Below are 23,570 nucleotides of genomic sequence, written 5' to 3'. Positions count from 1 at the left end.
CTGTTTTCACAGTAACTTAACACATGACACAGCTGTTTGCCCCTGCAAGCAACATTTCCTTCCACAAGTCAACACAGCCCCTGCAGATACCTACCTGCAAGGTTTACAAGCTTTCCAGAACTCTCCTCAGCTCCATTACCACTTGGTTCAGGAATGCTGCCACTGCCAGTGCCCTCCACAGCACCCTGACAACACACTGAGAAGCACAGCATGTGTCCATTGCTCTGAGGGGAAGCTTCCAATTATCCTCTCCTCCCAAACAGGGGCTCCTTATTGCAAAGTTGCAAGCTCATCTGAACTCCTGCTACTCCCAACCAACCCAGGCATAGCTTGTGAGTCCTGTCACAATACTTTTAACAATAAATTGAAGCCCAGCAAAGATATCAACCACTTGTGTGGCAAAGCTGTTCCACCACACGCACCACCAAATATATTTTCCGGAGAGAACTAGTTCACCTGAGCACACACCTCAAATGCCACAGATACAGCTCATGAGCACCACCACATACCACTGTCTGATGTATAGGTCTTGTCTTAAGGCTCAACAAGAGGCAAAAAACAGCCTGGGCTGAAACCCTTCACTAACAGATCCCTTCTCTCAAGACTATGACCTGACAAGTCCTGCTGTTCATCTGACCTCACTCTTCATGAACACTGTTAACACCACAAGCCTCCCACCACCTCCAGCGGCCTCAGAGCACCTGGAAGCTCATCCCTCCAGGGCTGGGCTCCCCCTTCCCCAGTCTACTCTCACAAGGCTACAGAAAAGAGTCTGAATTTCAACTTCCTCTTACTTGGCTCTTGAGTACCTTTGCTGTCACAACAAAGGGAAACAGCAAAACAAATGGAAACAGCAAAAACTGTTTCAGGATGACAAGAGGCCGCATGCTGGCAGGTCTGTGAGCTCCTTGTACTAAGGCTGAGCAATCAGCAAGGCTCTGCACATTTCCCCCCACCCTGAGCTGCCTGCACACCCAGCAGAGCTGCCAGCACACCCTGCAGGGCTGCCTGCACATAGAGAGAGTAACTTGCACACCCCCGGAGCTGCCTGCACACCCAACACAGCTGCCTGCACACCCAGCAGACACCCAGAGCTGCAGCCTGTGCTCCTACCCCGGGGCACTCCTGCACACAAACCCCTTTGCACCCAACCCTATGGCCTGAAGCTGAGACAGAGGAGATTCAGGTTAGACATTTTTTTTTTACTATTAGGGTGGTGAGACATTTTTTTTTTACTATTAGGGTGGTGAGACATTTTTACTATTAGGGTGGTGAGACGTTGCCCAGGGAGGTGGTGGAGTCACCATCCCTGGAGCCGTTCAAGAGGTGTCTGGATCTAGCACTGGGTGAGTGGTTTAGGGGTTACAGTGATAGCAGTGGGTAGATGGTTGGACTTGACAAACTTAAAGGTCTCTTCCCACCTTGTTGATACTAAGACAAGCGCCAGCACTTTTCAGGTGAGCCTCTGCCACTCGCCGAGCCACCAAATCCACACTCAGAATACGAGCTCCCCAGGGTACCTCCAAAACCCACTCGTGCTCCACGGCTGCCCTTGCAGCGGGCACGGCGTCCAGGGCAGAGGCTTTCCGCCAGACCACGATCCCGCCCCCAAGTCTCGCCCCACCACGTTTAAGCCGAGCCCGGGTCAAAGGCACCGGCGTGCAGTATTCCCGCACATCCCTGCGGCAATGTCCCACTTGCGCCGGTCCGACACGCCGGCACCGCTCGCACACCTGCCCGGAGCAGGGGATGTGGCGAGATGGTTTAGGTGCTTTTACGGAGACAAACAACAACAAAGAGAGTGAAAGTGCCCGACGCCTCTTTGCGCACCTTCTGTCCTTCCCCAAAACCCGCTCTGTGCCCTCCCACTCCGCTCAGGCAGTCCCCGCGCACCGAGCGCCGCCCTGCCTTTGCCCGCCGGCCCCGGGACGGAAGGTCAGGGAAACAGCATGCGGGGGAAGGAGCTGCCTCGATGCGCCCCCATCTCCCGTTCCTTCCCCACGGCGGCTGCGCTGTGTCCCGGGACGGGGCAGAGGCGCTCCTGCCTCCCCATCCCTGCCTCCTATCCCTGCCCCGCTCCCACGGCCGCCTCCCCGCGCCGCCGGCGGGACGTGCCCGGCCGGGCCGGGAGCGCCGCTGCCCCGGGCATGTGACGTCACGACCCGTGATACAGACCCGACCCCGCCGTGGCGCAACTCCCGCCCCTCCATAAGTACCGCCCAGGGGCGGGCGCAGAGCTGTGACGTAACCGAAGATGGCGGCGGCCGCCTCCGACCTGCTGACGGGATGGTGCCTCTTCGGCCTGGCGCTGCTGGTGAGAGACGGCTCCCCTTTTCGCGCCTCCTTCCCTTCCCTAGGCCGGCTGCCCTGCCAGGCGCTGCCCCCCTCGCTGTTCCGGTGCTGAATTCCCGCCCGTTCTCCCCGGCGGCGCCCCCGGCCCGTGCCCCGCCGGCGGGCGCTCCCCTGCGGTCCTGGAGCCCCGCAGGGCCCGGGGCTGCGGCGGGGACTGCCTTGCCCTCCTGCCTGGGCCGTCCGCGCTGCTTGTTTGTGTTTTCGGCCGTGCCGCGTGTGAGCGCTGGTGGTGTTGCTCAAGCTGTTTTTAACGAGAAGAGTGACTTGTGAGATGAATGCAATGCTGATGCTCAGTGTGCCGGTAAAAAGTGTGTTGATGCTATGCCAGTCATCACTGCAGGGTCTAACATCAGTACCTACTTGCTGACCCTCTTACTTTACAACTCGTAAGTGTCTTTCACTGTGTATTTCAGGCCATTCTAATTTTCTGCTGGATTTACGTGCGCAAGTATCAGAGTCGGCGGGAAAGTGAAGTGATTTCCACCATCACAGCAATCTTTGCCTTGGCCGTTGCTCTTGTCACATCAGCACTTTTGCCAGTGGACATTTTCTTGGTTTCATACATGAAAAACCCAAATGGCACATTTAAGGTACGGCCTTCTAAAACCATTAATTACCTCTTGAAAAGAAGCACTCGAGTTGCAGCAGGATGTTCTTGGGTTGTCCAGGTGTTTAAATCCAATACCTGTTTTAGTGACTGCGTACTAGTACTGTGCACACAGCAATGAGCTCTCTTATTTAAACTGGATTTCAGTTTTCACTTCTAATATTTATGTTAGGTACTCTACTCATTTCCAAATGTTCATTCCTTCTTCTGTGCAAAAAAGAGTGAGTGTACAGTCCTGAAGAGATAAACAAACTGCTTAAGTGTTGATTTTTGGTACATCATAATGGAGCATTGTGGAGTAAAATTTGTACTACCTTTGGTCAAAACCAAACTGTGACTGTATTGCTCAGTTGTCATTTAGGATTGTTTTCATTGTCTTATTGGCCAGCAAAGAACTTGGTATGGAATCATTAAAACTTTATAAAGTTTTATTGTGTTAATCTACCTATAATTTAAAACCTGGGTTAATAAGCACTCTTTTGAAAGAGGGAAAGCTGCAAAAGTCCTTGGGAGAAGGGAATGCAGTAGTATCTCCTCTTGCCTGGTAGAGCCTTAACAGAACTGGCTGTATTTATAAACTGTAGGGGGTTGCTTTGCAAAATGCCTTCTTAGTGAGATGAGGAAGTATTGTTGTCTGCTCTAAGCATTACTGTAAGAGGTCTTTCTCAATGCTTCAAGTATTGGCTTTTTAAACTTTCAAATAGAGTTCTCAAAGGTAGTGATCCAGTGTCTTTGTGAGGACACTGAGTAACAGGAGGCTAAACTGGAGTATGTTGGTAACTTGAATGACAACTTAGTTTCGTTTAGAGTCTGCCTGGATCTATAGTAAAGGTTATGATCCTAAAACACATGATAGAGTGGAAAAGCAGTAAATACCTGTACAATAGAGGCAAAGACTGTGTTCCTTTCCAGCCCTACTTCCAAAGGAAAACACAGGTCTTCCCATATCTGAGATAATGGTTCAAAACTAGGTTGCAGCTAATGCAGTACCTTTTTGCTGGTGCTTATATAAGTGTCATATATAAAGTCATAAAGAGCCTTTAGAATTGAGCTGTGATGTGATTGTCGTGTTTATTGCTCAATAGTATTATAGAATAAGCAAAGGCATTATTCAGTGTTAAAGTTTTGTGTCTTTGGACTTTGCTCAGAACTGAAGTGCATCTGGAAGGCTGAAGAGACCTTTCATATGTCAGGATTCTTGCAATTCAGTCAAAATAGTACTTGGTATTAAGAAATACATAACTAGATCCAGCTGAAAAATACATCTCTGATGGGGACTAAGCAGAATGTCCTGTTGCAAAAGAGGCTGATTTTGCTAATATGTGCATTCTCTGGATTGAGCAACAAACCTGTGAGAACAGGAAGCCAAATGTGGTCATGCAGCCACAACAGTCTTATTTAAGGAGATATGATTACTGGAACGAAAACTACTGTACCTAAAATACTGTTTTTCTTGAGCTAAATTTCCTTGTTAATGGCCCAATGCTGTGATATGATGATGTGGGTAGATTCTCTTTAAAAATTGTACCTTAGAGCAAACTTTTCATGCTTGTGGTAAAGCTTTTATTTCTGTAAAGCATCTTTTTGCCTGTGCTTCTGAAGCTTCTTGGTCCTGCTTAGTCCCTAATGCTTTGTGGGTACTTCTGGTGGCCTGTTGAAATACAGTTGCTCTATACTGCCTTGCAGAAGAATTCTTCTGCGTCTTTTAAGTTTCAGCTGAATTGAGTTTCTAGTTTTGCAGCAATAACATGAGATGTTTTGATATTAATGCATTTCTGTAAAGTTGAGTGCATCTGAAATCGGTCAGAACATACAAATTCATAGGTAAACACAGATTAATTGGTTTGGTAATTTCAGTTTAGAAGTAATGTTGGGTTAGGAGGCTTATATCTTAACATGAGATCATTATGAGTTTTTAAAGCCTTTAACGCTGTCCTGGATATCATGTACTGCTTTTCTGCTACTGTTTCACAAGTACGACAGACTTGATTGAGTTCAGAATATTTCCAGGAGACTATTTGCCTTTCTCTGGACCTTTCTCTTAAACTCAGCATTTCCAAGACCCTCTCACTATGACTCTGGCAAGAACCCTTTGTTACTTTGGATGGCCAGAGGAAGTTAAGTCTTTACTATAGTCTTCTCAGTGACTTTTTGAGCTAGATCCTCCTACTCCAGGTACCAGATGGAGTAATATTCTCTGTGGATAAACTAGTAGTTCATCAAAAGGATTTCCAGCTGGATGATTTTGGAGCTCATGCCAGAAGGAGTAGTGGCAGTTATCCAGGTTCTAGGTAAACATTTTTTTCATTATGTAATTTTTTTCTCTACCTGCCAAGTGTAATTTCTGCTATCAGTGCTAGAGTGATGAGAAAGCCAAGGATGCTCAACTTAGAAGAAAGTAATGCTATATGTACACTTTCAGTTAATTTTTAATGAATCTGATCCTACTATCAACTTGTAAATATTCTTTAGATTTTTTCTGTGAACAGGCTTGGGGAGAAGCACGTTGTGCCAGTTATCAGAGGGTAAATTGAACACATGACTCAGAGTTCTCATTGTGCATTGTGTGTGTGTTTTGTGACAAGTGAACAGGTGTGTGTCTTGGCTACAAGCATTGGCTTGATGCTCTGAACTGTAGTGCCCAAGTAGAGTGCCCTTCTCTAAAGGCAGCGAAAATTATCCTGTTTTCTGGAGGAGTTAACTTTTAAGGCCTTGTGTAGCCCTTTTCCATTGTGTTTGCTGAGGTGCCTTCCTTGACAAGGGCTGTACCTTGGTCAGCCTTGGTTGTTAACCTTGAAGTGTTTTGCATTTCAACAGGACTGTTAAGATACTGTTTATACATTTTGTAATTCAGACAAGCTGTTCTTTACTATAAACAAGTGTCATGAAGCATTTCTTATATAATGTCTCTCATCATATTTTGAGACACTTCTCAAGTATTATCTTAAAGCTCTTACAGTGGGTGAATTGAGCAGGTTTGTTATTTGAGAGTTTTGCACACTAGTTGTATAGTAGAATTCACTGCAACACCTTTTCTGGAGGCTGGGATCGCTGATTCATATGCTGTTTAAGTAGAAAAGAAGGTTTTTTGTTGTAGTACTAATAAAAGAATTGAGTATTACCTTGTGAGTGGTGTTCTGGTGATGTTCACCAGCACCACTTTTAGCTCAAAGTTTTTGTCTGTTTGCATCGACAGTGCTTTAGTTTGTTTCAGTGCACTTCAGATATATCAGTTGGATCTGATCTGAAAGCTCATTTGATCTATAACAAGCACTTAGGACCAGAAAACCTCACCATAGCTTAATGGCATAAGTTGCTGCTGGAGTCAAAGTCCTTTGGGTGTGACCTACAAATTTCAAATATTTAATACATAACTGATGCTCTCTTGCAGCAGGAAACAAGAATGCTTAAGTTAGCACACTTTTTTTGTTTGGTTTTGTGTTTTGTTGGGGGTTTTTGTTTGTTTTTGTGTTTTGTTGGGGGTTTCTCTGCTGTTGTTTTGGCAGAAGGCAGAGAGGATGGTGAAACCTTTTCAATTTGAAATGTATGGATTCTTCATTCTGTATGAAGTTAAAAGCCAGTGGCATTTCTTTGGTTAGGCTGAATGTGTCACAACACTTGTGTGTCTTCCTGAGCTGTTGAAAGCCAGTTGTCTCCTTAATGATTCAAGGAGTAGCACCTGTTTAGTGGGAGATACTTAATAGAGTGGTTTGCAAAAAGGGGTCTTTTTGCATCTTACAAGGGGGGATGGTAAGGGAGCAACTCATTATGAAGTTGCATGGTAGCCAGATGTGCATGAGATACGTATGTTTCTGGATGTTACTGTCCATCTTCCAGTCAATATCCTGGCATGCCCCATTTTGGAGGTAACAGGCTGGAAGATCTGTGACCTGGATATGAAACTTCTTCATATCTACCCATGCTGTGACCCACTCTTCAGTCTTTCATACGGTTTCTTCCTTTTGTTGGCTAAGGTTTGTGGGAGGCTGATCAGCAGGGTGACTGCTTCACCTGCATTTGATGAAACATCACAAATACTGAAACCTGTATTGGTACTTAGCTTTAAGCTCTCTTACGATACATTTGCAGGGAATGGGATGTTTCTTCACTGAGTAAAGATGAAACTCTTGGGGAGTCCAGCAGCAGCAGCAAAAAGGTCAAATTTAACAAGGAAAAAAATTCATTTCATGGCTTTTCCCTGGCCAAAAATGGGGAAGGTCAAAACTGTCAGATTAACTTGCACTGCTTTCACTGGGGGGAAGTTACCTGAATGTTTTGAATAGTAGTGTTCTGTTAAAAAATGTTAATATAAGTCACTAACTGGACACAGTTGCTGGGAGAAGGAAGACTGTTCAGTGATTACTGGGTGAGCAAGTCGTCTTCATTCTGGTCGTGTGCAGTAAGGTCGTGGTGGCCAAAAACAAGAGGGCACAGCTCGCAGGTGTCACACACACAAAACAGTTTATTAAATCACTCCATGAAGAAAGAAACATAATAGAAAAAGAGAGTAAAAAGAGATACACTCTCAACTCCAAATTACACAATATATATTGTAAAATCCCACTCTTAGCCCAGTTCTATAGGTTCTATCACAGTGTCTTTAAACCTTATTACAGCGTTTAATTGGATGTCACTTTCTGCACAGATGTTCTCTTTGCCATGAGAAATTTATCCCCTCAACATTCTTTTCTCATGGAAAGCTTCTCCCAAAACTTTATCTCATTTTGTTTTTGCTAGCTTGCTGGTTTTTCTGACAGAACTAATTACCACCTAGTAGGCCTCAGAATCTGCCTACAGCTCCAAAACCTTCCCTAACTCAAAAAACCTTTTTATCCTTACACTTCATAACTAATTTTCTGTGAATATAGTTATAAAGTGAATCTTCTGAGGGTGCTTTGCTTTGATTTTAGCATTTGGGTAAACTGAAAGTGTCTTAAACTGCTTTTTTTACATGCTTACGTAACATTTTACTAATATATTTACTTTTTGCTCTAGTAACTGTATTTAACATGACTTATGTTAAGTGTAATAGTTCATGTAGGTCATTGTACTCATTGCAAATATCCTTGTGGTTTGTGACTTCCCTGATCTATCAGTGCAGTACATTGTTACAGGTATTTTAAAGGTGATGTGTGATTGCTGAACTGCATGGAACAGAATGAAGTGTACTAGAACAGTGCAGAGTGTCTGAATTCTGCAGATCTTAAGAGAATTTGTGGTCAGATTTTCAACCTTAAACTGTTGCTGAAGGCAGTAATGAATTCTCACTTTCCTAATCTATCGTACTTCTAAGGTGCTTGCTGTATATGTTGTAAGCTGAGGTTGTAATGGATGGAGAAGAAAAACAGCCTAGATCCAGAGGCTGTACAGATGAGTTCTCAACTGACTCCTGGATGTGCTAGTTCAGTAAATCCATATACCTAGCAGCTTGATATATCATCACTGATGATAATGTCAGCTCTGACACTCACTAGGTAGCACTGCTTCTTGCTTTTGACAAGACAGTGCTGCTGTCACTAGCTTTTGAAACAGCTCGGATGAACTGGCTCCTGCTTTTGGGTTACTGATGGTGCGTGCATATGGGTAATTTGTCAGCTAGTTTAAGGGGGTTTGCCTCTTTATTTTGTGTATATGTATGGCCAGACTTCACTAACGCCGGTTTGGGCAGGGCTCTCCCCACATGGGTGTGCCCTTCCAGCCTGCACAGTGGATTTTTTAGGTGAGGCGCAGCGTGCGCAGAACTGGCCCCACCGTGTCAGTCCTGAGGTCCATCTGCCACGGCCGAGCGAGCTTGGACAGTGACAGGGAAGTCCTCGGGACTGTCACAGCACCCGGTATTAACTGGGGCTGACCCTGCTGAGCATCTGAGATGTGACAGGACGGGATGGTAGGGAGGCTTTAACTGACAGGGAACGGTCCCCACTGAGACTCGAACTCAGGACCTTGGGATTCAGAGTCCAGAGTGCTCTCCTTTACACCATGGGACCACCCCTTAGTTTATGTAAATATGGGACTTCAGCAGCTGACTGAAAGTTGGCATAATAAATATTAAATTGGCCTGCATTACATTTTCTTGTACAGAGTAGTGTGAAGTTTGTATGTTGAGACAGATGTAAATAATGGTGTAATGCACACATCTTTGCATCTTGACGTTTAGTTTAAGATAGACTACACTATATTAAAATAGTGAGATGTTACTTTTCCTAGTATACTTTTCTGGTCCTGTATGCAACTTAATTAGTGAAACAAAATGAAGAGAAATTACAATGTTTTCAACTTCAACATCTGTGTTGTGTTATAAGTGTTGTTATGCTTTTCTGTAGTTGAAGAAAAAGCAGTTCTTTGGCAGCTAGGCCCTGTTGATATTTCCATTACTAGCTACCTTTCTGTACTACTTTGGGGCTTACTGCTGATTTTCTTGTTTATGCTTGGGTTGGTACCTCTTGAATGTCTCTATTACTCATAGGAGAGACCTTTTTGCAGTGTTTACTTGGAAGCAAATGATATAAACTGTCCAGTTCAGTCTTGGTTTCCCTTTAGGCATAATTAAAGCAATTTCTAATATTAGGAAATTTAAATGCTTTAGTGTTCCGCATGTATTAACTTGATACAATCAAATTCTTTTGTGGTGTATTTTAATACAAATGCCTAGAAATTTTGTAGTTGAAACATAATTGGGCTTGAGCCTGACAGTCTTCAAAGGTATGGTTTATTTTGTACCTGACAGACATTTCAGGTGTTGTTTCTGCCCCCTTTTGATAAAATATTTTTCATGCTGTTTGCTGATTAGATGTCAAAATCCATGTGTACTTTTCTGCTCAAATTCCAGTTGGATGATAATCTAATTTACTTCAGACAATGAGTTTTAGAAGCTTAATGTGAAGTGACCTACTGGAAGTCTTAATATAGTAACAAAAAGGAAGGTGTTGCTGACTTTCTGATATAGTAGGAAAATCAGGTGTTCATGGTATGTCATCAAGCCCATAGTCTGTAAGAGAACTGATAAAGAAAGTGCCAAATGTCTTTAAGTCTTGTGGTGGCAGTTTTTAATAATGAGTATGCCCACCTGCATTTTCATATCTCTCTATTAGTGGGTGCATCTTTATGTCAACTGAAAGGGCTTGATCCCAGGCAGTCAGCAACAGGACAAGGGGGCACAGGCTCAAGCTCTGCCAGGGGAAATTTAAGTTGGATATCAGAAAAAAATTCTTTCCAGAGAGAGTAATCAGGCATTGGAATGGACTGCCCAGAGTGGTGGTGCATTCACCATCCCTGGAGGTTTTTAAACTGAGATTGGACATGGCACTGAGTGCCATGATCTGGTAAATGGACTGGAGTTGGACCAGGGGTTGGACTTGATGGTCTCAGAGGTCTTTTCCAACCCAATGGATTCTGTGATTCTATCTTAACAGTTTGAAAAACGTACATATGGAAATTGAAAGAAGTTTTGACAGTACTGGATATCTTCCTTTTTATATTTGTGTGTTCTCTACCTTTTAAAAGATGTTGCTTCTGGATAACTACTTTCTTGATCTCAACCACACACAGATTGGATACCACAAGACTAAAACAATTCTGGAATATGTTTAAGCTGTACTGGCAGGCTTGGACCTTCATATTCAATTTTGAGTTGGGCTGCCAACCATTGTTATACAACATTTAGCTTCTTTAAACCAATAGTTCCTCTCTAGAAGGAGAAAAAGGGAATGGGCACAAGAACTTGACATCAGCCATCTGTCTGACTGCTGTTTCCAATATAGTTAGAGTTGTATTTTCCACTTTCATTGCTTCCATTCTGTGAACCATTCCCCAGGACTGTGTAACACAGTTCCTCTTGCTGTTGTTCCAGTGGATGTCAGTGCTGTTGGGTTTGGAGTTGCAGGATCTAAGTTGGTGAATTGAGTATTCGTGTAACTCAAGTCTTGATCAATCAGAAAAGTCAAATCTCATACTTCTGAAAAGGGATATGATAGCTTAAACTGGGTGAGTAACTGATAAAAACAGCAATTAGTGAGCTATCACTAAGCATAATAAAAAGTTACTTTTTATGTCGAAGTACTGTTTCATCTGTATATTTTAATCATCTGTAATCATCCAATTAATCTGTAAGTTTTAATCAAAGACATCCTGTGATAGATTTATCATGTGTACTGTGTCCAGCTCTGTGACCCGCAGCACAAGAGAGTGATTAGAACAGAGCCACAAATATGGTCAGAGGTCTGGACCATGTCTCCTGTGAAGGCAGTCTGAAAGAGTTGTGTTTGTTCAGAGCCTTTTCTTCTCGAGGCTGGGGAGATGTTGCAACCTTTCAATATACAAAGAGGGCTTATAAGAAAGATGGAGAAAGACTTTTCACCAAGGCCTGTAGAGACAGAACAAAAGCCAACAATTTTAAAATGAAAGTGTATACCTTTAGATTGGACATAAACAAGAAATTTTTTATTATGAGAGTGGTGGGACTCTGAAACAGGTTGCCCAGAGGAGTTGTGTATGTCCCATCACTGGAAGTGTTCAAGATGACGTTGAATGGGGGCTTTGGGCAACTTCACCTAGTGAAAGGTGGTCTTGCCCACAACAGGAGGGATGGACTAGATGATATTTGAAGGTCCATTTCAACCCAAACCATTATATGATGCTCTTAAGAGACTCTACCATAAAGGTTCTATGGGAATTAACAGAAAATACTTGGGAGCTTCCAAAACTACTCAATGTTCTTTCAGGTATAAAAATCTTCCCTTTATGAAACTGTCCTACAGTTATTCCTGTTTGCCCAGTGACTTTCACTGTTGCTAGCAGTCTAGCATTTAATTTTTTAGACATAATTTTTTTAATCTATCAATGTATTTGTGTTTTTAATGAATGATTCTCTTGTAGTGTTGTTTTATTTCATTTGATGATAAGTGCTTCTATCATTTATTGCTAGGTCTGGGCTGATGCTAATGTTTCAAGACAAATTGAAGACACTGTACTTTATGGATACTACAGTAAGTATTTTAACTTGTTTTTTCAATTAATAGAACCTTTAAGTGAAGGTTTTAGAGGTCTTACTGGGTTATGCCTTTTTGGTTAAATGTTAGTCTCCTACTTGGTGCCCTCCAGGGAATATTTTTACCTTCAAGAGCCTGCTAAAAATGCAAATATACTGAAGGCAATGAAGAGGCTTCTGTTATATAGCCTATGGTTTGCATGTTTCCTCTGTGTGTATTTAGTGGTCCCTTAAGGGAAAAATGGTTTTGCTGTAATGTTTATGATGTTTAACAAATGCAGCAGTGTGAAACTTTCCTACCATGTATAAAGTTCATGCAACCTTGAGTGTGACACTTTCACTGGTCAGATTCAGCAACTGCAATGTTCAAAGTTAACAGCTACTGTGAAGGAGCATAAAGGAATTGATTCAAGAGTGGTAATCCTAAACAGAACTGAAGTAAAGAAAAGGACTGAAATAAAGTCTAATAATAAAATTGCTGTTCATCAAACCTTAGATCAGTTTTTCAGTCAGTGATACTCAGTGGTAGTTGCCTGCTTTTCATAGAATCGATTGGGTTGGAAAGGACCTCTGAGATCATCAAGTCCAACCCTTGGTCCAACTCCAGTCCATTTACCAGATCATGGCACTCAGTGCCATGTCCAATCTCAGTTTAAAAATCTCCAGGGATGGTGAATCCACCACCTCTCTGGGCAGCCCATTCCAATGCCTGATTACTCTGTCTGGAAAGAATTTTTTCTGATATCCAACTTAAATTTCCCCTGGCAGAGCTTGAGCCCGTGCCCCCTTGTCCTATTGCTGAGTGCCTGGGAGAAGAGACCAACCCCCACCTGGCTATAACTTCCCTTCAGGTAGTTCTAGACAGTGATGAGGTCACCTCTGAGCCTCCTCTTCTCCAGGCTAAACAACCCCAGCTCCCTCAGCCTCTCCCCATAGGGCTTGTGCTCCAGTCCCTTCACCAGCCTCGTTGCTCTTCTCTGGACCCGCTCCAGCACCTCAATATCTTTCCCTAACTGAGGGGTCCAGAACTGAACACAGTACTCAAGGTGTGGCCTCACCATTGCAGAGTACAGGGGAAGGATCACTGCCCTGGTCCTGCTAGCCACGCTATTTTTGGTCATATTTCCTCAGATTTGAAATTTGAAACTCTTGGAAAACTCTTGGTTCTTTTAAATATATCTTTTAGATGAGGAAATGATTCCAAATAATGGGCTTTTTGTTAAGTTCTGCCAGTGACAGAAACTACAATGTACAGTTTCACGCTGAGTGAAACCTGAAGTCAAAAGTTTTCAAAAACGGAACTTTTAAAAGCTAGTTTATCTTCTATGAAGATTCCTTTCTATATAGTAGTGGAATTGCTTTGTATTTGCTTCCTACTGTTTTTAGGTCTTGTTTAAAAACAGCCCAAGCATTCCCCAACTTCTAATGTGGACCAGTCTTCAAACTTTACTGTGGACCATTTTCTATGGATTTGTGCCACTTGATTGATCAATTTCTGTAAGATGTTTTGGGCTGAGTCTAGACTAGATTTTGAAATAGATATGAACTTTAATTTGGGAAACTGCATTGGTTTTGGTCTGTCTGGACAGGTCTACTTGAAATATTGTAGAAGAAATGTTTTATTCCATGCCATATCCTCCAGATGGTGGTAGAGATTTAAAGATGTTTTTAAAGACAACATTTGTGTCATAATCTTAATTTGAGGAGTTGGTAGACATTTTTATAACTAGAGCTACATTGAAGTGAGCAGTTAGTAGGTAACTTATTTTTCAGAACTCTCCATCTATAATATATACAAACACAATGCCTCTCCTACATTATCTAGTCCCCTGCTGCTGTTGCACAGTAGAGTAACATAAAAGCTGAGAAGAATTAAGTTAAACAATTCTTCTGGTCTTGTAATACTATTCAATCTTTTCTAATTGAATCTTGATGTAAAAGTATTTGATCTTGGCTTTTTTTAACAAGCAGAATGAACAGAACTGAAGTATGATCTTGTAATTAAGGACATGAATGTCAGTGCTTTCTTGTGTCCCATGAAAATGCAGTGATAACTATATAGATCCTACTTGACTCCTGCATCTATATTGGGAACTTAGAGTATGAATAATTGGTGCACTTTGGTTACTGTCCTTCAAGTCACTTCTAATTGTAACAAGACTTTGGAGGCTTCGGTTTAACAGATGGTTTAGAATATTAAGGATTACTTTGTTACTTGTATTGCATTTTACTGATAAAAAACCTCTTCTGCATTTAGTTATAGCTTTATTTTTTCCATAGTTCTTAGCCTCCACAAAAAAATGTTGTCTCTCATACCTGTCTGGTTTCTTGGCTAGAGTGATACAAAAATAGAATGAGTTCGTATTGGTAGAGTGATAAATGAGGTACTTTAAGAGTGAAGCTTGAAATAACTGTGTTTCAAAGAGGGATTCCAATAGCCTAAAAGCTTTTTGTAAGAAAACAGTCTACCAATTGCTTTGAATCAGTGACTTAAGGTGTTAAGTTTCCTAAACGCAACTGTAATAGAACATGTCTGACAGTACTTGAGTGATTGAAGAATGATCTATGGTTGGCAGGTGCTCTAAAAAAGCATGTTTGTTTGGAAGGAAAACATTTCTCAGAAAGTGTTAAAATGAGAAACAGTTCAACACAGTTTGCTTTATACCACAAAGAATGGGGTTGAAACCATTGACAGTAACCTGAAGTCTTGTTTGTTCCTTAGCTCTTCTTTTGAGTGAGTAATTCCTACCATTGGTGGGATCTTGACATTCAGTGTCCTTTGTATGAGTTTTGTGAATGGTGAAAGGGCGGCGTTGGTAGATTAGCATCTTCCTGTAAGGTAAATTGAGATCTCTTGGCCTGCATGTGTTAAGTGTCTCTTCACTATAGTGTGGCAAGGACTGGCTGCTAAATTGAGATCTTTTCCTGTGTGCTTTCAAGTCTGTGCTAAACTTCAGATTTTCCATTTCTTTTTTTTCTTAAGCCAGCAATAGTTACTGTATGGTGGTTGCTAGGCTCAAGTTTTTGAGTAATAATTTATCCAGAATGGTACTTGGTATTACTTGAATGATTTTTGACTGCCCTTTCCAAGTGTTGGGTACTGAGTCATTGACACAGGGACTTGGACTTTCAGAAATTACTAAGTGCAAGTCAAATGTGACTGTTTTCATAGTCTGGTCCTGAGGGAAAGCATTCAAACTACCATGAGAGATCTTTGTAGCTGTACTTGACAAATATTTTGGAAGTATATGTAGAGAAACGCTCTCTTAACAAGTGTGATTTTTCCAGCAGCAATGTACCAGAACAGAAACTAAAAGTCTGTCATAGCATTGGAAGTCACTGTGGTGAATTATTTTAATTGTCCTGCTTCAAACAAGTGTCTGATTTGGATTTCACTGTGGTTTTGTGTTCCTTAAGTTTCAGTTGGGTAAACAAGATATTTCTACTTCCTGTGTTGATGAAAACTTAAGAATTTTTTAATGAGTTCAAAGCATAATATATTTGGGAAGAAAGATGGATTCTGTTTTCTGAAGCAGCTTGTGTCTTCTCGGCAGAAAACCAGAAAGAGTATATAACAAAGCATTGTTTTAAGCAACTTAGTAATGTTGATGTTATGTAATATGCTAATATATGATATCATCTGGAAAAGCACATTTTGTGTGATGTAGGATACTTTGTCATATAGTATTCTTGAACCTCCTGTAGTGACACAAGGGGACTTGATGGAATATTGACCTTGGATAGTCTACTTGAAACTGTCCTAGTTCTTGACATTTTGTTTCCTTTCACCTACTATATTTTGCTATTCTTTGTTGTTACTTGTGTTCTTAATTGCCCTTTATACTCCTAAGAAAAAAAGAAAGCTAAGTGAAAAACATAATGAAGGGACCATTGCTATAATTACTTGAAGACTTCTACGGAGTCTGACTTCCTCAGAGTTAAGGTGTCTTTGTATTTGATGTGGTTCAATCAGAATAATGAATAATTTTGACTTGAGATAAGACTTGTCTCTGAGGAATGCCTTTACTACCTACAAACCTTGCCAAGGAATTATTGCTGAAAATTTCTTAGGCTCAGTGACAGGCACCATTATTGTACTGCCTATGCAGTGAAGCATCTTTCCAGTGATGGTGCTTCAAGCTTCTGATACAACTCAGAAAAATGTTTTGTAGCAGAAGCTGAACCTCTGAACTAGAGCAAAAAGCAGTCCCCAGTTTAAAACTGCAGTTGGTAGAAGTCTGATAAGGGAAGTGGAGACTGTGTTAGGGCACAGGGGAATTTGAGGGAAGGGAATATCTTTGTCAGTTGGTCGACTGTTTGCTGCTGCAAGACCTTTGTATTTGAAGGTCAGCTTTTCAGGGAATAAAGAGCATTTTTACAGGGCAAAACAACAGGCAACTGAGGGTTTGCCCTCAGGTAACTAACTTGTATGAACTTATGAAAGGTGCTGCTTTTTCATAAGTTCTGAAAATCAAATTAGAAACCCAGATGATCAGTCTCCTGTCTCATTGACAGGAAGTTGGCTAGATCTTTTAAAGTTGCCTTTGCAGTATAATAGCAAGAACCATGTTTTGCTTCTTTAACTATGTGAGTTACAAATTTAATTTTAAGTTCAAACTAAAAAAATTCTCACGGGCAGTTCTATGACTTCACCTGATGTATGAATGAAAAGGTCTGTCTTGGAATTATTTTGTTTGGGAAAAGCAGATGCAAAGCTGCCTTTTCTCTGTTACAGTCCTATAAAATTGCTATGATAGCAAAGGTACCTTAATGATTCTATGTAAATAAAGTTACCCACAAAATTTATTTATATAGTCTCTTTAATTTCTGTGTTTCTTCCTTTATCCTCTTGGGAGAAACATGGATCAGGCTCATAATGTAATGAGCCTGTACCACACTGCTTGATGGTTATTAGTTTGCTAATAGACTTCTGAAGTGTTCATAATGTAAGGTACTTCAAAGTATTGAAAGATTTTGCTGAATAATGATGTTCTAAAACATACGTGACGTGTAATACAGAGAGTTCAAGATTTAAACTTGAAATTCTATATCTTGACAGTGGTCTTTTTCTGTCACTCTCTAGTCAGTGCAATTGATTTTTACCAGCTGTCCTAATATCTTCAAAACTTGCCTCTTAGTATTTGGGAAGACATGTATGAAACTCTCACTTCTGTTAAACTAGTTCGTTTAAATTTTCTTATGATCATCTGTGGATCCAAATAATATGACAGTATGACTATTTTGTTTTAGTGGCTACTCAGATAAATGTGTGTTGCAACTTTCAATTAGTCCTTCCTCTAAACAAGGAATGTGAAATGATGATACTACATTGCTACAGTGTGTTTTGTTCTGGGAATTGAGGTCATCAGTGACAGACCCATGCCTTCTGTTTCTAGTGTACTTACATCCATAGTAGGACATCAACTGAAACTGAGCCCAGAGGTTAAAACAGCTTTAATTTTGTTTTAATTTATCTGTTTTTTCCTGTGTATAGCTTAAGTGGCATAGCTGGCTTTTATTCACTGTCCTGTACACCCGCTTTCCCTCAGTGTGCTAGTACTGTGTATCACCTGCATATGTGGTGGGATTCTTGGGGTGTCCTGCCCAGGGTCAGGAGTTGGACTTGATGATCCTCATAGGTCCCTTGCAACTCAACTCAACATGTTCTATGATTCTAGGAGTGGATTACTTTTAGTCTTATTATTATTGCTGGATTGAAGATGGATCTGAAATCCTTAATCTAAGTGGGTTAACTCTTGGTAAAGTCCTTTGGAATTCACAAAACAGTTCATATGCTGGCTAGTGAATTTTATTAACTTTTCAATGCTTGAAATTAATAACAGAATGAGAGGAAACTAACGTTTTATTCTGTTCTTTGAATTGCTGTAGAGTAAATGAAGTGCCAGTGTAACTTTCTCTGTTCATTTAATTAAATTTTCTTTCTAGCTTTGTACTCGATCATACTGTTCTGCGTCTTTCTGTGGATTCCCTTTGTCTATTTCTATTATGAGGAGAAGGAAGAAGATGATGGCAACACATGCTCAGTAAGTTTAGCAAATGCACCAAGCAGGGGAAAGGCGAGTGAATACAGCCAAAAAAAATGAAAGCAAGAATGATTGTCTAAATTCAAAACTACAATGTTAACATAATTTCTAATTGTATTACAACAGTTAATTAAAAATACCGTAGTAGTTCTAAAGTAAGATTTAGTCTGACACTGTCTACTTTGAGTACTGTGGTCTTGCATGAAATGTGAGTTTAGTAATTAACATGTGTATTTCCTTGAATTCTTTCAACTTTTTAGAATTTCTTTCGAGCCAAGTTTTTTATGCAGGAAAGTTACAACCTATGGGAGACTTTCTTTAGTAAAAAAAACCTGTATGGGAAAGTTCAAAGTAGAGGACAGAAAGATTATAGTGATTCTGAGATAAATACTCAAATTTAGTGTCTTCTACTGAAGTGTTAGCATTTTTTCTTGAAGTGGGCAGTAGTAATTTACTTGAAGGTAGCACTTGGTTGTATTTGTAATGTACTGAAGCTTTTTGAAATGCATGACCTTTCAGGGAATACAGGAAATGCATGCCAGTAAAGTGCCAGCTTCTCAAATGAAAATACTTTGCTAAAGAATCTTCCAATCATTATTTGTGATTGTTTTCCCCTCTGCTCAGTTGTAACCTTAACACAAGAAGAGTTCTAATCATAGACATAATATAGAGTTTTGGGAATAAGTATTTCCTTTGAGTGTATTTGTACTGAACAAATGTACTCTGGCTTCTGGCTACAGTTACTTAAGTGCATAGGTTATGATGGAAGCATAATTCCATGTCATTTTTTGTAGTTCTCAAGCTGTGAGACTCTTCTAGAATGTGTACCTCTTATCTAAAACTACTCATGCTTTTTGTAGAGATTTTTTTTTGTTGAATACCTATTATGCTAAGTGTACTTTTCCATAGTTTGGACAAATCCCTTTAGATATATTTTGTCAGTGTATTAACTTTCTCTTTAATACACAGCAGGTTAAAACTGCACTCAAATATACTCTGGGATTCATCACAGTTTGTGCAGTTCTTCTCTTAATTGGGTAAGTATTTGTATTGAGCACTGTTCTATGCAAGATTTATTTAGCAAAGTTCTGTGCTCCTAAGAGGTAGATTATGGTGCACTCAGTCTGTATAATGAACCATGTAGTTTACACATCAGTTGGGCTTAAACATCCTGAGAATTGGGACCTGAAAATAAGGAGTTGAACAGGAAGCTAAAATGTTTTTTTAAATGTGGAGGTACTTGTGTTTCCAAGTTGTGACTGTATATACAGTGTGAATGTTTATCAAGAACATGATGGGTATGACACAACTACATTGATACCTTAGTGTACAACAGGGAGTAAAACAATCTGTGTTCATTCTGTTTTCTACCTCTATCAAATGCTTTCATAGACATGGCAAAACAGTTCTTTAGGAATATGATTTGGAGTTATGTGCTTATATTTTCCTAAATGGAAGTGTTCTCTGAAGGATCCTAAGTATTGTGTGGAGTTGTCCTTGACATAATTGTGCCTTGTATGATAAAGGTTTTGCTGGCATTTATTTAAAAGGCAAATGCTACTGAAGCGAGTAACTTGTTTGCAGAAAGTGCTGTTATTCTGAAATTCCAACAGTATGATAAATTCAATTTCAGATCAACAGTAAGCATGATGTGAACACCACTATTTCATGTTTCTAATGTCTGCTGTGTCATGAGCTTTTTAGCGTTTTGACTGCAGCAATAAAGTTAAGAATTACAACATGTATGCTAAAATGATTGAATTCAGAGTACTGGAGTGTGAAGTGGAAACTAAAGTGAAATTAATGCTTCTATTTGTATACCATCTTTTTGGAATAATGTTTTAGTTTTGATAAACATTAAAGGTATGCATCTAACAAGTCTGTTGTCCTTTTAAGTGAAAGTATTTGCTGTTAAGAGACTGCAGTTTGCATCAGTTTAATCATGGTCTAGAAATAATACTAAAACTTCTGAAAAACTCTGTTTCTGACTGTTGGCTCATATTCTAAGCATACATAATCTACTGTATAATATATCCAATTTAGAAAATTTAGTAGCATCTCTAGTAGGTGTCAGCTGAGTTCTTGGCTCTAAGCGTGTTTGTTTCTCTCTTCTAGTAAGATAGAACTTGGTTCTTGACTTCCTAATTGTCCTCTGTGCAGTTAGGCTTATTCTTTAAAGCCTATGGAACTTGTAAATGACAGCAGCTTACACCATCCCCTCTGATACTGTGCCGTATGACAGTGAGATTGACTTGCAAACCAGAGACGTGTAGTGCTTGGCCTTGGACTAAGTTACTGAACATTGTTTCCCCAGAGATGCAGACTTGAAACACACGGATAAACTGCAGGGGTGTCTGCTGCAGGGAGACAGGACTCCTTTACATACTGATAGGGATTTTGGTACTTCTGGTTTCCAATAGGAATGGTTTTACTACTATTATACTTAGGAGGTTACATGCACATTCTTAAGGTGGTAATGATAAAATAGTAGCATCATCCTGATGCCCTAAGAATAAAGTCCCCTTGCTACCTGAGATGCTGCTACTGAACAGTGCAATTCTGGTATTTTCTTTTATGGGAGACTGACTACAGGGCTCCTTACAGGGAGAAAAGGCTCAGTTTTGGAAGCAACTAAGGTGGCTGTGCTAAGGGAAAATGTGAACTCCCTAGTATAGTGTTATATGTCTATATTTAAATAGCACGTGTCTTGGTGTGTATTTGCATGCTTTTTCTGGAGAAGTTTCTGGCTTAGTCAGCTGCTTTCAAAACAAGGGCAAAGAGTGGCCTCAGAAGTCCCAGTGTGATAAGGAAGAGATGAAAGTGTTGGAGATGAAGCTTCTGTGTGAGGGATTCAGATGAATATGGTAGTGAAGACCAGTCTTGCAGCACTGCCTGCACTTGGCTGTAGCCGGTGATTTTCTCACTGATGATCAGGATCAGAGCAACACTGAAACAGACTGGAACTTTACGTACTGGATTTAATTCTAGGTGGCTGGGCTTAATGGGCTGAAATACTCATTCACGCAGGTTACAAGAGCGAGAGGGGTTGGAATATTTCCAGTTAAGTGCCTAGCAAGTAGTTTCTCTGTCTTCCTATGTTTATGTGACTAGTGTCCCATAGCCAGACAACCTCTGTTCTGGTTGGTTTAGTGAGGAATCTGTATAATTAAGAGATCAGTAAATAGCTTTAAAGGTCTACGTAAGAAGTTCTTGCCTCTTCCCTGGTCAACATTCCTCAAAGAAATTGTGAAAGCTGTATTGAGTTCTAAGTTTAAGAATTTCTTATTCTTACCAGGATGTTGACCTTGCTCCACTGAAGATGTTTGTGACTGTTTTGGGAAAAGTGTGGCACCACACAGATACAACCTTGCAGGATTCTGCTGAATTGATAACATAGCTCAATGAGCAGGATGTTATGGTCTAAGTTCTTATCAGGAGTAGTGTCTATACCTCTTACTCCAGTTGTCTGTTAGTCTCTTGCTGTGGCAAAAATGTGCATGTCTGTAATACTTAAATGCTCTGCACAGAAATAACTTGATACACATTACCATTAAGAGTAAAGTATCGGACAAATGGATATTGGCATACTCGGAACTGGTTTTTCTTGTAATGCCTTTCCTGTCTCATGACTTATCTACTTCTCTTGTATTTTCTCTAAATGTCACGTGCTTGTCACGGGGTTTGAGGTAGTACAATCTACGTTAAGACACTTATACAGCTGTCTGGTATGAAATGAAGTGTTTGCTTATGAGGCTAATGAGCGTTTTGTTCTGAAAGGAACGCTTCCCTCCCTGTCAGTGTTTGGAATTACACTGGTTACCTTACATTTTCTAGAACCATTAGCTCTTACAAAGCTATAAATACATGTCTAATGAACGTGTAATTAGTTATGCATGTTATATCACAGAACTGAGGAAGGAGTTTAAGAAAATGACTTTGTCTAGTGTGTTAGAAAATAATTTCCTAAGGTTAATGACACTGTTTAAGGATCTAAGTTTACCCATCTTCACCTGTGTGTTACTAGCCCTGCCAAAAGTTAGTGGTTTTCAGCTGCATATCTTGAGTTTACTTTTTTGTTCTGCAGCCTAGATATTGATCTAATCTTAATCATAACATACCCAGAATGTGTTTTGAACAGCATAGCAGTGTAAAGTTACTGCAGTTAATACTCTGATTTATGTCTAGAAATCCAAGTGCTACACATCACATCTGAGCTGCTTGGTTTGCTTACATTACCTAAAGTCTCAGCTACAACTGTAAAACCCTGCACTGACACTTGTACTCTATTCAGTCACTGTGTTGTGCCACAGTGATGACAGGTAAATGGAGTTACCTGGCATGGAAACTTCTCATTCTGTTGATGGTAACTGTGACCCTCAGGCTGCATTAACCGTGAAGTCAACCCAGCAAAATAGACAAGGCTTTTGTCAAACTTCTTGCTTGGTGTGAATGAAGAATAGGCATAAAGTGGTGTGTGCTGTGCTGGTGCAATAGAGAGGCTGTGTTTTGGAGATGTTTTGAGAGTGTGGATGGATGGAGGTCTGTGGATGGCTAGGCATGCTAACTGTATTATGCATGGAACCTGGGCAGGAACAGAATCAGATGTCTTTCTCCTTCAGTCAAGATTTATCAGAGTAGTAATTGAAGAATGGTTATAACATATATGATGCCTCCCGCTCTGATTAGTGTCCTTTGTGACATGATGGTTGTAAGTAATCTCAGAAAAAAAGAAAAAAACAAGGAAAAAGAATCCTATTTCTCTTGGGGGAAAAAAAGGAAAACAAGTTATAAATATCCTAAGATGTTCTTCCATCTCATTTTCTCCCTGCATGTGGTCCACAGATAGCAAATCCATACTGATGCTAAAATGAAAAGGACTTGAGCTCACTTATCTTCTGAGTCTCCTATTTTAACCCTTTTAGCAAATAAACCTGCAATTATTGGTGTTTCTATCTCTTGTAAGTAGAAATGTTGCCTAACTTGTTTTTTTTTAATACCTGTGTTTTCATTTTGTCTGTACACTATTTTACAGGAAGAATTATTACTACAGACGGATACAAGAGCAAAATCTAAAGTCAACAAGCATGTGTCAACTTAAATAAATGCTAGCCCCTAATTTGTCTCTTGCACAGTCAAGAAGCTATAAATCAAGTGGTTTTTAAAAATGAAGATTTTAATTTTTGAAATGTCATGTTTTCTTGCTGAATACCAGTTTGGCTTTTGTTTGGATGTGATAAGTGGACGCAGTTGTTTTTTGAAATGTAAGCGTGTGTTTTGTACTTGAAGTTTAAGACAAACTCCTGAATATGTGTGTTTGTCTGGGACTTGAAGTGGGAGTCAGTTTATGTACTCCTTCTCATGTAAGTCCGAAAGATACTTGTGAGCATCCTTTATGGACTTTGTGTTGAGTTCTTACATTCATTGCCTGAAATGTTTCCCTCAAGTCTGAGTTCTTTGTGACTTGTAGGCATCCTGTTCCCTGTCTTGAAGCTGTTTTTTCAGTGGTTTGTTTGGTATGGAGATAGTGGTTTTCCAGCTGTTATAAAACCAGCTGTGTTTATAGAGTTGCTGAAGAGTTACT

At 40.4% G+C, this 23,570-nt stretch overlaps 1 protein-coding gene across 1 annotated transcript in view; it reads left to right on the top strand.

Moving 5' to 3' along the window:
- Window positions 1–2,230: 2,230 nt before the first annotated feature.
- LMBRD1 (LMBR1 domain containing 1) overlaps window positions 2,231–23,570 on the top strand; it is a 76,177-nt gene continuing 54,837 nt past the window's right edge. Inside the window, exons 1-5 of the mRNA XM_071548522.1 lie at window positions 2,231–2,314; window positions 2,766–2,942; window positions 11,883–11,943; window positions 17,892–17,989; window positions 18,959–19,026. Of these exons, the coding sequence (XP_071404623.1) occupies window positions 2,255–2,314; window positions 2,766–2,942; window positions 11,883–11,943; window positions 17,892–17,989; window positions 18,959–19,026 (464 nt within the window). The 5' untranslated portion in view covers window positions 2,231–2,254. The remainder of the gene's footprint in view (window positions 2,315–2,765; window positions 2,943–11,882; window positions 11,944–17,891; window positions 17,990–18,958; window positions 19,027–23,570) is intronic.

The sequence above is a fragment of the Pithys albifrons genome, chromosome 2 (genome assembly GCF_047495875.1).
Source record: "Pithys albifrons albifrons isolate INPA30051 chromosome 2, PitAlb_v1, whole genome shotgun sequence".
NCBI classification, from domain to species: Eukaryota; Metazoa; Chordata; class Aves; order Passeriformes; family Thamnophilidae; genus Pithys; species Pithys albifrons.
This window is presented reverse-complemented; position numbering and strand designations above follow the sequence as displayed.